The sequence below is a fragment of the Glossina fuscipes genome, unplaced genomic scaffold (genome assembly GCF_014805625.2).
Source record: "Glossina fuscipes isolate IAEA_lab_2018 unplaced genomic scaffold, Yale_Gfus_2 87, whole genome shotgun sequence".
Taxonomy (NCBI): domain Eukaryota; kingdom Metazoa; phylum Arthropoda; class Insecta; order Diptera; family Glossinidae; genus Glossina; species Glossina fuscipes.
In genome coordinates, this window is record NW_023998441.1 from 1,007,961 (window position 1) to 1,023,299 (window position 15,339).

General features: G+C 37.1%; 1 protein-coding gene across 48 annotated transcripts in view; it reads left to right on the forward strand.

Moving 5' to 3' along the window:
• The window catches only part of LOC119638285 (microtubule-actin cross-linking factor 1), a 70,764-nt gene that overhangs the window by 46,948 nt on the left and 8,477 nt on the right, over positions 1 to 15,339 (forward strand). For 21 of the 48 annotated variants that reach the window (XM_038034991.1, XM_038034995.1, XM_038034994.1 and 18 more), the window contains 11 exons: positions 44 to 7,524; positions 8,232 to 8,457; positions 8,811 to 10,770; positions 12,019 to 12,193; positions 12,317 to 12,376; positions 12,770 to 12,814; positions 13,030 to 13,104; positions 13,233 to 13,407; positions 13,471 to 13,588; positions 13,649 to 13,878; positions 13,947 to 14,064. In XM_038034991.1, coding sequence (XP_037890919.1) covers positions 44 to 7,524; positions 8,232 to 8,457; positions 8,811 to 10,770; positions 12,019 to 12,193; positions 12,317 to 12,376; positions 12,770 to 12,814; positions 13,030 to 13,104; positions 13,233 to 13,407; positions 13,471 to 13,588; positions 13,649 to 13,878; positions 13,947 to 14,064 — 10,663 coding nt within the window. The remainder of the gene's footprint in view (positions 1 to 43; positions 7,525 to 8,231; positions 8,458 to 8,810; positions 10,771 to 12,018; positions 12,194 to 12,316; positions 12,377 to 12,769; positions 12,815 to 13,029; positions 13,105 to 13,232; positions 13,408 to 13,470; positions 13,589 to 13,648; positions 13,879 to 13,946; positions 14,065 to 15,339) is intronic. The other 27 variants (XM_038035017.1, XM_038035018.1, XM_038035014.1 and 24 more) reach the window with 5 other exon arrangements.

Consider the following 15,339-nt stretch of genomic DNA (forward strand, 5'->3'; position numbering starts at 1 on the left):
AAGAAAATATGTTTCTAATTTATCCGTTTACATATAAAAACAGCAAATCAAGGATGAAATTGAAAGCCAACAACGTTCTGTAGCTACTTGTTCAGAGCAAATTCGGCAAATTGTGCTTACGGGAGGTGATGTGCTCTCTGCACCAGAGATTGCCACTGTAGAAAGTGCGGGTCGCGAATTACGATCGCGGGTAGATCGCGCCAATGATCGTGTACAACGTCTTTTACGTCGCCTTGACGCTAGTCGGGATGAACTCACCAAGTTACGGAGTGAATTAGATATATTTTCGGCTTGGCTGCAATCTGCTAGACATATTTTGGAAGATAAAGAAAGATCATTGTCAGATCTCTCCCGCTTGTCTACACAAGTCGAGTCAATACGCGAGTTCGTAAGTGATGTAATAGGACATCAAGCCGATTTACGTTTCATTACCATGGCAACTCAAAAATTTGTTGACGAAAGCAAAGAATTTTTGGCTATTCTAAATGATTTTAGAACTTCGCTCCCTGAACGCTTGCCACATGTTGAACCGCTTCCCAGCACTGAAAGCTCTATTCGTCAGGAAGTATCACTTGCGTCAGCTCATTATAAAGATCTCATGAATCGTGTGAATGCTCTGCAAGACCGTATTTCTGGATTAAGTGGACGCCAACGGGAATATCAAGAATCCATTGATAAAGTCAATGAGTGGTTGCGCAGCATTCGTCCACATGCGTTACGCATTATAGGCGACCCAATTGGCGAAGATTCTAAGTCTGTTCAAGAACAAATGAGTGAAGCCAAGGCCTTATATAATGAATTACTTTCAAATGGTCGACTTGTGGACTATGCGCAACAAACTTTAGACAGTCTACTTCGTACATTAGGAACTCAACTCAATCCTGCGGAAATTAAATTACTTGAATTACCAATAACAGAATTAAAGGAAAGCTACCAAGGGCTATTAGATTCGTTAGGCGAACATTGCAAAAATTTAGACAGAACGCTTGTGCAGTCACAAGGTGTTCAGGATGCTTTAGAAAGCCTTAGTAATTGGGTTACTCAAGCTGAAGAGAAATATAAATTGCAATTACGTCTTGCGTCTCTTATCAAAGAACGTTTACAGGAACAAATGCGTGAACATAAAGCTTTCTTGGCTGATGTTCAATCGCATCAAATTAGTATCGATAGCGTCTACTCTTCTGCTCAGCTGTTAGTGAAGGCGGCCTTAAGTGCTCGCATTGCGAAAATGGTGGAAAATAATTTGAATGACATTACCAACAAATTCAATAGACTTTTCGATAAAGCCGTTAAACGGGGTGAATTTTTCGATGATATTTATAATAAACTGTGCAGGTATTTAGATGAAATAACGAATGTTGAACAGAGTATAGGTTCTCTACAAGAAGCTATCGATAGTCGCGATACTACGTTGCTCACAGCGGAGGATCAAATGAAACGTATGATTGAGATTTCTAATCGAAAAGAGAAATTTAGTTCAACTTTCGACGATTGTATGCGGCATGGAAAAGATCTAATCACCATTCGTGACGTAACCGATACTAGTTTGTTGCGAGATCGAATTAAAGCTTTAGAATCGCAGTGGCGTAATTTTACAGTCAATCTTGAAGACAAAATGAAATTATCGAAGCAGAAGTCAGAGCATCGTGCAACTTACGAAAATCTCAAAAGTCAAGTTTTGATTTGGTTGGCAGGTATGGAAAGTCGTATCGCAGGATTAGATCCAGTTGCTATAGATCTGAATAAAATAACTCAACAAAATGATGAGTTGAAACCTATATTCAAAGATTATCGTGAGTACGCTTCTACTATCGACAAAATAAATGATATTGGTGCACATTATGACGCTTTAATTCGACCTGAGAGTCCCAGTCGTAAGCGCTCTATATTCAGTCCGATAAAACGGGTTAGTCCTTTGCGACGTATGTCTGGAGAAACCAGGAGCCCAAGTCCAACCAAGGGAGGAATTCTGTCGCCACTATCGACTGGCAGCAGTGGATTCGGTAGCCGCAGATCCTCTCAAGACGGTTTTCAACTTACTGAGATATCGCCAGTACAACAACAATTAAGCGAAATTAATAATCGGTACGGTTTAATTGGAGTTCGATTGAATGACCGTCAAAATGAGTTAGATAACATGAATGAAGAGATTCGTAAACAATATGAAAACCTCAAAAATCTTAGTATTTTCTTAGATCGAATTCACCGCCAATTACCAAAGGAAACTATATCAAATAAGGACGAAGTGGACCGCTGCAATAAACAAGCTAAAAGAACCATCGAAGATATGTATGAGAAGCAAAGTTTATTAGATACTACCAAAACACAAATTAAAGATATATTGCGACGAAAATCGGAAGTGTATGGGGCTGATCAATTGCGCACTGAAAATGAAAATGTCTTGGATAAATGGAAACACCTTTCAGAAGCTTGCAAAAACTGCATAAACTTTTCGGATAAGTTGCGAGATTTTTTGGACACACATAACAACCTGAAAAACTGGCTTGATAGCAAAGAACGAATGCTAACTGTACTTGGGCCCATTTCTTCAGATCCCCGAATGGTCCAAAGTCAAGTACAACAAGTCCAGGTCTTACGTGAAGAGTTTCGTACCCAACAACCACAATTAAAACATTTTCAAGAAATAGGGCAAAGTATTTTAAATTATCCACATTCCGAAACACTTGACGGAGTTGCAGTTAGTAAAAAACTGCAAGATATTGACGGTAAATGGGAAGACCTAGTTTCACGACTTGATGAACGCGCCAATTGTTTAGGTGGAGCTGCAGACAGTAGCAAAGAATTTGACGCTGCAGTAAGTAGGTTAAAAGAAGCTCTTCAGCAAATTAGCGATAATTTGGATATCTTGCCTTCCCATATGGACTATCAAGAAAAACTTCGAAAAATTGAAAACCTTGAACGTCAGTTAGAAGGCCAACGTCCTTTATTGGCGGACGCAGAACAATCTGCAACAGCTCTTTGCAATATCCTAGGTGATTCTGCGTCACGCGCTGATGTAAACTCACGTGTTGTAGCTTTAGGTAAACAATACCAAACCCTGCAAAAAAAACTTGACACTAAGAAAGCTGAAACCGAAGCTACTCTTAGGAACGGGCGCCAATTTACAGAAAGTTGCTCTAAAACTCTTGGTTGGCTATCTGGAGAATTGACAAACTTAAACGAGCGGCTTTTGGTATCGGCTCACAAGCCTTCATTACAACATCAAGTTGATTCTCATGAGCCGATTTATCGTGAAATAATGGCACGTGAGCACGAAATCATAATGCTTTTAAACAAAGGCAAAGATCTTAGTGACCTTCAACAAGACCGCATTGCCAAACGTGATTTAGACCGCATTCAACAACAATGGGAGAAACTCAGACGCGAAGCAGTTGAGCGTCACACTCGACTACAAACATGTATGGAATATTGTAGAAAATACATTCAAAATTCTGAAATATTTTTAACTTGGTTACGACTAGCGGAGGATAAATTAAATAGTTTCGCACCTGGCGTGCTCTCCAAGTCGAAATTAGAAAATCATTTGCGAGATCTTCAAGCTTTCCGCAGTGAAGTGTGGAAACATTCAAACGACTATGAAAATACTAAAGTGTCAGGCGAAACATTTCTTAACAGTTGTGATATCGATAAAGAATCGATTAGCAAAGAACTTCGAGACATTCATGAGAAATGGGAGAGTTTAAATAATGATCTTATTGCACGTGCACAAGAAATTGAAAATTATTCCCGTCGCTTGGGAGATTTTAATGATGAGCTTCGTAATTTAAATCATGATGTGAGCAGATGTGAAGATCGTTTGGCTGCTCATGATGCTCTTGGTGGAACCGCCAAAGATGCGAAGCTAGTAGAACGCGTAAAAACTATACGAGAAGAACTTCGGAATTTGCAGAATCCTTTACAACGTTTAAAGAATATGGCAAACGAAATTTGTGTAGAAATTCGCGCTTTGGGCGGTGATGCGGAGCATCTTATCGATGACGTTGACAACATTGCTGATCGCATCACGGAACTCGAAAGACGTCTTAACGACCGTTTAGATGTTTTACAGTCTGTCGCGACGGCAGTGTCCCATTTTAATGATAAAGTTAAAGTTCTAGCTACTGATATTAATGAACTTGAAAACGAAATCGAAAATCTGTCAGCGCCTGCTCGGGAAATTCAAATTGTTCAAGTGCAATATGATGAAACAACCAAATTACGAAGCAAAATTGACAGAGCTGCTGAAGGCATTGAAGAGTGCGAACTCGCGGCGGATGCATTAGTTGATGCTGGTTTTTCACCAGATGCAGCCCAAACACGTGAGCAAATTTCGATTTTACGCAAGAATCTCATGCGCCTTGATAATCGGTTGCGAAGTCATAGTCACATTTTAGAAGAGACCTTGCTTACTTTGCAAAATTTTTATGAAATTCAATCTCATACTTTGAACGATATCCACAAAGTTGTTGAAGAATTTCGTCTTATGAAACCTGTTGCCTCAGAACTTGACCATATTCGTCGTCAACAAGAAGATTTCCGTAATTTTCGAATGCAAAAATTAGAGTCTTTATGTAAAAATGTGGATAAAGTCAATATTACTGGTCGCGATTTAGTTCGGTCTGCAGCGAGTGGAGTTTCTACCAATAACATTGAAAAGGATCTTGAAAATTTGAATGAATGTTGGAATGATTTAAAGGAACGCATGAATGAACGTGATCGCCGCCTAGATGTAGCGTTGCTGCACTCTGGAAAATTTCAGGAGGCTCTTGAAGGCTTAGCTAAATGGTTATCAGATACCGAAGAAATGGTTAAAAATCAAAAAGCTCCAAGCTCGGATTATAAAGTTATTAAAGCTCAATTACAAGAACAGAAATTCTTAAAAAAAATGCTTTTAGATCGACAAAATTCTATGTCATCGTTGTCTTCTTTGTCTAAGGAAGTCATAAGCCACACCGATATATCCGAACGCTCAGTTATCGAAAAACAACTGCAGGATCTTATGGAACGATTTGACACATTGACATATGGTGCTGAACGCCGCGAGCGAGATCTTGAAGAAACTATGGGAATTGCTAAACGCTTTCATGATAAAATTAATCCATTACAGCTATGGTTGGATACTACCGAACGTACTGTAAAAAGTATGGAACTTGTTCCTACTGATGAAGAAAAAATTCAGCAACGAATATTAGAACACGAAAGACTACATAATGAAATTTTGGAAGAGAAACCAAATTTCTCTCAAATGGCTGATATAGCTAGTCAATTGATGCATTTGATAAGCGATGACGAAGCCGTAAATTTAAGCGAAAAGGTGCGAAAAATAACAGATCGTTACACTGAGCTGGTTGATTCAAGCGAGAATATTGGTTCCTTATTGAATGAATCACGTAAAGGTCTACGACACTTAGTTTTAACATATCAAGACCTTGCTGCTTGGATGGAGCACATGGAAATTGAGCTAAAACGGTTTCACTCTGTGCCAGTTTTCGCTGAAAAGCTTTTGGAGCAAATGGATCTTTTGTTACAACTTAATGAAAATATTGCTAATCACGCACCAAATGTTGAGTCCACTGTAGAATGTGGGGCAGAACTAATGAAACATATATCAAATGACGAGGCCCTTCAGCTGAAGGACAAGTTAGACTCTCTACAACGACGATATGGAGAATTAACTAATCGCGGTGGTGATCTCTTAAAAAACTCTCAAAATGCTCTACCTTTAGTTCAACAATTTCATGGGGGGCACAGTCGTTTAATAGAATGGATGCAAATCGCTGAAACGTCTCTCTCTTTAAGTGAACCTCGTCAATTTGATGTGTTACGTTTAGAAGGAGAGTTAGCTGAAATGCGCACAGTTCTAGATGTGGTCAATTTGGTTGGACCGCAATTATGTCAAATATCACCTGGTGAAGGAGCTGCTGTAATTGAAAATATAGTAACCCGTGATAACCGTCGGTTCGATGCAATTGTTGAGCAAATTCAACGCAAAGCCGAACGCTTGCATTTGAGCAATCAACGTGCGAAGGAAGTGATGAATGGCATTGATGAATTATTGGAATGGTTCCGTGATATGGATGCTACACTTCGTGATGCTGAATTACCTGCAATTGAACCTAAACTAGTACGAGGCCAATTACAAGAACATCGTTCTATTAATGACGATATATCAGGTCAGAAAGGTCGAGTTCGTGACATTACAGCGGCTTCGAAGAAAGTTTTACGGGAATCACCCCAAAGCGACAATACATCTACTTTACGGGAGAAGCTTGAAGACCTGAAGGAAATTGTGGAAACTGTAGTGCAATTGTGCAGCGAACGTCTAAGCACATTGGAACAAGCCTTACCACTTTCAGAACATTTTGCTGATTCTCACGCTGGTTTGAGTGCTTGGTTTGATGACATGGAAGCACAAATATCCCGCCTGAGCACGCCAGCTCTTCGTCCTGATCAGATATCTCAACAACAGGATAGGAATGAGCGTTTATTACAGTCCATTTTAGAACATAAACCATTGCTTGATAAGCTTAATAAAACTGGCGAGGCATTGGGAGCTTTAGTCACGGATGATGATAGTGGGAAGATAAATGAAATTTTGACAACAGACAGCGCTCGCTATTCTGCATTGCGGCAGGAAGTACGTGAAAGGCAACAAGCCCTTGAAAACGCTTTACAAGAGTCAAGTCAATTTTCTGATAAGATAGAAGGACTGTTACGAGCATTAACCAATACAGTAGAACAAGTGAACCAACTAGATCCATTGTCAGCTTTGCCTCAGAAAATTCGGGAACAAATTGAAGACAATGCGGCTATTGGAGAAGACCTAGAAAAGCGTGCCGACGCTTTTAATGCAGTACAGCGAGCTGCTAATGATGTAATTGCTAAAGCTGGTAATAAATCTGATCCGGCTATTCGTGACATTAAAAGCAAATTGGAAAAGCTTAATACTCTATGGTCAGATGTTAAAAAAGCTACTAAAAGACGTGGCAGCTCACTTAATGACATACTTAGTCTGGCTGAATCATTCTGGAATCAACTATTGTGTGTCATGAAAAGTCTAAAAGACCTCGAAGAGAATCTTTCAGCCCAAGAAGCACCTGCAGCGCAACCTCAAGAAATACAAAAACAACAAGTTGCCTTGCAAGAAATTCGATATGAAATTGACCAAACGAAACCCGAAGTTGAACAAGTTAGACGACGTGGAAACAACTTAATGAGTATGTGTGGAGAGCCCGACAAACCAGAGGTTAAAAAACACATTGATGACTTAGACAACGCGTGGGATAACATAACCGCTTTATACGCAAAACGTGAAGAAAATCTTATAGACGCAATGGAAAAAGCTATGGAGTTTCACGAAACTTTACAAAAACTTCTACAATTTTTGACAAATGCTGAAGAGAACTTTACACGTTTGGGCCAGATAGGCACTGACATTGACGCCGTAAAACAACAAATTGACCAACTTAGGTCGTTCAAAGACGAGGTTGATCCACACATGGTTAAAATTGAAGCACTAAATAGGTATGTCATAGGGTTAATTTTTATTATACCCACAAGTAAAGGAAAGGGATTACTTATCAAAAATATATATTAGCTTAATATTAATTTAAAGACAAAAATATCGTATTTACGTTCAAACGAATTTTTGATAGCTTTTTCCCTATTTCTCGATCTTCGAGCTAACGTTTATTTATTTCAAGCCAAATTTTAGATTTACAGTTTCGCGTTATTTTAATTTCAGTAATCGAGGTGCAGGCCATAAATCAATTACCTGAAACAAAGTAGATTTTGTTGTAATCTATGGAAACCAATTAAGAGTATCTTTGTTAAATTTTGTTTTATTATCTTAATTTATGGCCTGTTGATAATCTCATAAATAGGTAGTCAGTAAAACATGTCAGCGACTTGGTCAATATATCCATGGCTCCTAAAAAAAAGTTACCCTTTTTAGGTTCCGTTTATTAAAAAACATTATCGAGTTTTTCCTTTTTAAGTGCAATAGAAACAAATCTCTAAGTAAGTGTAAAGAAGTACGCGAATATAAGTAAGAGTAACAAATGAAATAAATGTATGTGTATTCTATTCCAGTTAAACTTTTGTAACTTGGTCCTTATTAACCGTTTGACAGTGTTTTTTCAATACCGTCTGTGTTTTCTCGACATAAAATCTGAAAAGCGCGATCGCGCTGCTTGGGACTCAAACGGTTAAACACGTTCCAATATTTACAGGCAAGCGATAGAGTTGACGGAAAGAACATCCCCAGAACAAGCTGCGTCAATCCGGGAACCACTCTTAGTTGTTAATCGTCGTTGGGACAGCCTATTGCGTTGTATGGTCGAGAGGCAAAAGCAGTTGGAGCATGCTCTCTTGCATCTCGGTCAGTTTCAACACGCGCTTAGCGAATTATTAGTGTGGATTAATAAAACAGATATTACGTTGGATCAATTAAAACCTGTAAGTACATGAATAGAATTCACATCAATGTGAGCACAACTACGTTCTACTTAAGTACGCTCCTTCGATTCTATCTGTCTGCTGGCTGACAATCGAACGCGTAATATCGCACACCGTAAAATAAAACTTTGACATATTTTCTTATTGGGTTCCGCTCACAATTACCGAAGAACTGTATATTGTATAAAATTTTTTATTACCTGCAAATAAATATTGTTTGCAAAATTTAATCGAATATGCAGCACTTATATAGTGCACTACGATTGGCTTTACGCAAACATAATTTTCTCTTTTGAATATTAAGATTAAATTAAAACGTTTTTCAAAATTTCATTTGACATTCTATTTGGAAGATACCTGGGGACCCACAGTTGCTTGAAGTTGAGTTGGCGAAATTGAAAGTACTTGCGAATGACATTCAAGCCCATCAAAATTCTGTAGACACTTTAAATGATGCAGGACGGCATCTCATCGAATCTGAAAAAGGTTCTCTCGAAGCGTCCACTACACAAGAGAAGCTTCGCAAACTCAATCAAGAATGGAAAACGCTTTTACAAAAATCTTCTGACCGCCAACACGAGCTAGAAGAATCTCTAAGGGAAGCACATGGCTACATATCTGAAGTACAAGATATATTAGGGTGGTTAGGCGATGTTGATGCTGTTATCGGAGCTAGCAAACCGGTTGGAGGTCTTCCTGAGACCGCCGCTGAACAGTTAGAGCGTTTCATGGAAGTGTATAATGAACTCGAGGAAAATCGTCCCAAAGTCGAAACTATCCAAACCCAAGGACAAGAATATATTAAAAAGCAAAATCAAATAAAGGTTTCATCGAGTAATTTGCAGCACACATTACGTACTCTTAAGCAACGTTGGGATGCCGTTATATCGCGAGCTTCAGATAAAAAAATTAAACTTGAGATTGCCTTAAAGGAAGCCACAGAATTCCACGAAACTTTACAAACTTTCGTCGAGTGGTTAAATCAAGCCGAAAAACAATTAGCTAATGCTCAGCCGGTGTCACGAGTGCTTGAAACGATTCAAGCTCAAATGGAAGACCATAAAATTTTGCAAAAGGATGTAAGCACTCACCGTGAGGCTATGCTATTACTAGATAAAAAAGGCACTCACCTTAAATACTTCAGTCAAAAGCAGGACGTTATTTTAATTAAAAATCTTTTGGTATCCGTGCAACATCGTTGGGAAAGGATTGTCAGCAAAGCGGCTGAACGTACACGTGCCCTTGATCATGGATATAAAGAAGCGCGCGAATTTAACGACTCTTGGAGTAATATGATGCAATATTTAGAAGAAACGGAAGCTATTTTAGATCAAATAATTGAGGAAGCTGCTAATACAAAGGAGCCACAAAAAATCAAAAAGTGTATATCAAAAATAAAAGACACCCACCGCCAATTAACAGGAAAACAGTCTTCGTATGATTCCACAATGCGCTCTGGCAAAAACCTTATAGAGCGTGCTCCAAAGAGCGATGAACCAATTATGGGAAAAATGTTATGTGATCTTAAAGATAGATGGAGTAGAGTACTTCTAAAAAGTATTGAACGCCAGCGTAAATTGGAAGAAGCGCTTCTGTTATCGGGCCAATTCTCAGATGCTCTTGGCGAATTGTTAGATTGGCTAAAAAAGGCTGAAAGTATTTTGAATCAAGACGGTCTCGTCCATGGTGACTTGGAAACTGTTCAGGGACTTTGGGAACAACACAAACACTTAGAACAAGACTTACAAAAACGTTCCACTCAAATGCAAAGTGTATTAAAGACAGGTCGGGGACTTGAGCGTTCTGGTAATAATCCTGATATTGGTCTTCAACTTGATGAACTTCAGTCCATTTGGGACGAGGTTAAAAACGACACAGCAAAACGAGGCGAACGTTTGCAACAAGCATTGAAGGATGCTGAAAAATTAAATAAAAATATACAAGGAATTTTCGATTGGTTAGATCATGCTGAACATAAATTACGCTATGCCAAAAATGCTCCTGACGACGAGCGGATTTCGCGTGAAATGATGGAGACGCATAAAGAATTTATGGCCGATTTAAGTCTTCGTGAGCGGCAAAAAGTCGAAACATTTAAATTTGCGGAGGAAATAATATCTAAAGCGTATCCGGATGCCATACCAATAATCAAGAACTGGTTAAATATAATTGAAGAACGCTGGGAGGAAGTCAAACAATGGGGTGTCAATCGAGAATCCAAATTGGAACAACATTTACAGTCCCTCAAAGATCTTGATGACACAATCGAGAAACTATTGATATGGTTAAATGGTTTAGAGGCCACGTTGCTAAGTAAGTATTTTTCAAGAGTGGTGAAAATACAACTTATCATTTGGTTTCAAATTTATATTCTTCTTTGTTTCGAAATTAGAAAATCATTTCAAGTTATTTGCGTTTTTGATTTCTTTGTTTTATTGGTTAAAGCTCTTATCGTTGCCAAAATTAGGCACTCACGCACTTCACTTGACAAGTCTGGCAAATATATGACAAGACTGTTGACAGAACTGCAGAGAACCAGCCTTCAAGCAATACTTCTCAAAATTTTATAACATTCTGACAATTAGTTTTCTGGTTACAGTGATTTTTAATGAACCCAGTTTTGTAATTTTCAAAATATCGGCTAAAAAAAAAGTTAGTGTGTAAATTAGACATTGTTTTTTAGTCGAAAAAATACCTTTCAAACTCAGCTTTAGCTCAAAAAGTCCTGCGCCCTACGCCGAGAACAATTTGCTGCTTTTAAAAAATCCTAAGGGCTTCGATGACACTGAACGAAGACATACAGAAAAAAATCATTTTAGAAGACAGAAGACTGAATTTGCGGGAGATAACTCACATCCTAAGAATATCCAAAGGTAGCCCATCCACCCTTTAGCAAGATCATTAGAAATATTTGTCAGAAGTGGCAGCAGCGTTTGCTAATTTTCGAAAACAACGTTATGATTCAGAGTGCTGTTGGGAATGAAGGAATTTTAATGCGTTCTATGACCACATGTATTCATCACTACACCTAGTCAAATCGACAGCCAGAGTATATAGCAATCGGCGAAAGACTTCCAAAGCGACCAAAAAATATTTTGCAGTAAAACAACTGTAACTTGTAAACTAATGGTTGGAATGTCATGAAATTTTGAGACATTTTGTTTGCCAGTTTGTGCTGTTTAAAAACCGCATGTATTCGAAAATATGTCATCCTGCCACCTTATTGAGTGTAGTGTTATATGAAGTTCGACAATGATAATAACCAAAGCGATAGAAATTGCAATAATTCTAAAAAAAGTTAATGGGACGAAACCTTTTTAATGACTTCACTTCATAGTTCCGTGTCTTTGCACTCCAGAGTCCCTCCTCTGAAAATTCGAACGGCAGATTTTGTATTGTGATAAAATGATATGAAAACTTATGTAAAAATTATGCGCAAGTATGTATAAGCGTGGTAGATATTCCTACAACTTAACTTTTAATTTAATAAATTTTTCTGTATATAAATTGTGTTCATTTCAATTTTTGTATGCTGAAAAATTATGTTTAAACTTTTTAAAGATCTTGAACGTGAGTCATTGCCCGACGAAATTGCGCCTTTGGAAAAATTAATTGAGGATCATAAAGAGTTTATGGAGAACACAGCTAGACGTCAAGCTGAAATTGATCGCGCGTGCAAACCTAAGCAATTGACGGTTGGCAGTCGCAAAACGTCTCGCGCTGCGAAAACTCCGGTGTAAGTAAGAAAATAACGCAGTTTTTGCTGTCTATATATATTTGCATCTGATGAATTTTCATTGCTTTTATATTTTATTTTTTTATTTTCTTAATTGAAATTTGTCAACCATATTATCAAAAGTCGTGGCTCAAGTCATGATATACGTGAACAATCACCTGATGGTACTTTAAGACGTCAAAGGTTCGTTTTCACAGAAAAGCAATTCAATACGCTGATAAATAGACACCAGCATCTTATAACAGTTATTGTAATACATCATATTAAAAACACAAATCATTAATAATAATGAAACCGAAATATTTGTAATTAACTGTTCAGGCATCAAATCAAATTATTGCTTGTATACCCCCAAAATCAATGAATAACATATAACAGAACTTTAGAACAACGAAAAACATACTTATGTAATTGCTATGAAAAGTACTCGTCTATTTGTAGAATCTTTGACAAACATAAATGCAACACTTTTAACCGCATTGCCTTCCATCCCACCTAACGACCGTCGATTGTCAATCTCCAAAGAGACCTTGGTTTTTCATTTTCTCAAATAATTTTTTATTGTTTCTTTAACAGCTTCAAAGGCTCTCGAGATTATGGACTAAATGTGCGCAAATCGGGGTAAGACGTTGTTTCTTTCATTAGCGTTAGTAGTGCATGTCTTCTTTCTTGTATGTAAAATTTGTTTCGAAAATTTGTGTCTTGTATGAATGCTTATCAATCTTATAAAAATTTTGGCTTTGCGTTTTTGTCTGTCTTCGTATTTGTCTTTTATATTTTTTTTTTAATATTCTGTACTTACACAATTCACATCTTTACTGAACACTGTACTGCAGTAGTCGTATAACACCTAATCGTGACACACCTGATAGAGATCGCTTGCCACATTACGGGCCGCGCTTTTCTCCAAGGTAAGTGCATGCTACCTTTTTGAAAAAGTTTGTATTTATATGTGGTTTCTGTTTGGATAACTTAATCTTTACTTCGCTACTTTTATTAAAAGTAAAATTGCTTGGAATGTAACTTTTGTATTCAATAGCTCAGTGGGCTCAGAACTAGAGTTTCGATCTTCCAGAGCTAAACTTTTATGGGACAAATGGCGGCAAGTTTGGATGCTTTCTTGGGAGCGCCAACGTCGGTTAAATGATCACCTTATGTATTTGAAAGACTTAGAGCGCGTTCGCAACTTCAGTTGGGATGATTGGAGGAAAAGGGTAAATTTATTTGATATAATAATTATTCAAATTTTTATCTTTTTTTTAATCCACGCATTTTAGTTCCTTAAGTACATGAACCATAAAAAATCTCGCCTAACTGACTTATTCCGTAAAATGGATAAAGATAACAACGGGCTTATACCTCGGGGTGAATTTATTGATGGAATTCTAAATACAAGTAAGAAGTATGCTCTCATATATACATTTCTTATTAATAATGAAGTTATTATGGTTAAAGAATTCGACACGTCGCGGATGGAAATGGGAGCTGTTGCCGATCTTTTTGATCGTAATGGTGAAGGTTTAATAGACTGGCAAGAATTTATTGCTGCTTTGCGACCAGACTGGCAAGAACGCAAACCAGTGACAGACTCCGACAAAATACACGATGAAGTTAAACGTTTGGTTATGCTCTGCACATGTCGCCAAAAATTCCGGGTGTTTCAAGTTGGCGAAGGCAAATATAGGGTATGGTATCTTAATTTATTCCCTATATTAAAAGAGTGAAGCCATAAACTTAATTTTATGATTTTAAGTTTGGTGATTCCCAAAAATTACGACTGGTGCGCATTTTACGTAGTACTGTCATGGTACGTGTTGGCGGTGGTTGGGTGGCCCTAGATGAATTTTTGCAAAAGAATGATCCATGTCGTGGTAAGTCTTTAATACTAAAACAGTGCGTGTTTAAATCTATATGCTAACACTAACGCTCACTTCACTATCAAACAATTAAAATTTAACTAAAGTTATAAAAGTTTTTCCATAATATGATAACAACCTAATTCTCTTTATGCGCTCGAAAGATAAGTATGAAGTTGAATAAAACCCGCGGAAGATATTTCAGAGCGTTAGCTATATACTTCAATTTACCGTTTTCTGCACCTTTGTCATTATGTCAGTATGATATAAGCTTATTGTACAAGAGCCTACACGCCAAGTTTCAACTTGTGTTACACTTTTTCGATCCAATTAAATCGACAGAAAAAAACTGTGGGAATTTATCAAAATTGCCTTGATTTGCGAACGAATGTTTGGTAGTTAGAAAACCGAAGGTAAATCGGTTATATCAAATCAAATCAACTACTTAAATATAAGCAGGTTTATTAAGCTTTTCCGGCTTATTTGAATTTATGGTACTTTTTTATTGGTACCTCCTTATCACTACTTTTACCGACTATAGTGTTCCAAATAAGATCTAATTCTTCAAAGGCTTGGCAGAGGATCTGTTATTACTTTATATAAGAAAATTGCTGGTCGAATATTGTACACAATTTATGTTTAGCGCCAAAAGAAAATTGGGTAGTAATTACTGCTAATAAAAATTTTGTTCTAATTCATTTTTCATCAATAACGTGCTTAAGTACAACGGAAATGGTCATTTAACAAACATTTTTGAAAACAAACAATAAGAGTCGAACTTAATAACGAAACTAAATAATAATTTCATAATTAACTACTGTTATGAACAGTGTTTATTCTGCTTATATACTAATTTTACTAAGAACGAATCTATGTATGTATGTCTATATATAATTTTTATATGGATTTGGTTAGTTTCATCAAGGGCATGCTTTTCGCAATGTTATTTTACTTATTTGCAACCACATTTCTTGAAGTCCCCGTAAATTTTGATAACTAATTTTAACTGTAACTTTGTTGGAGAATGTTTTCTTTAATTTATTCTAATTTTTTGTCTATCGGTGTTTTAAATATTGATTTTCGTTTTTTGTATGTTTTGCCTTCTCTTTCTTTGTTTTAATTCAAACCTCCCGTCGTGCGATTAAATGAAAAATGTTGCTTGTTTGTTCCTCAAATACTTCCCTAAAAACTTTATTTAAAAATATACTGAAACCTGAACATATGGTCTTTAAATGTTCAAACACATTGATCATCCTTATACTACTTTTGAAAAAATGCCACGTGTGCAAT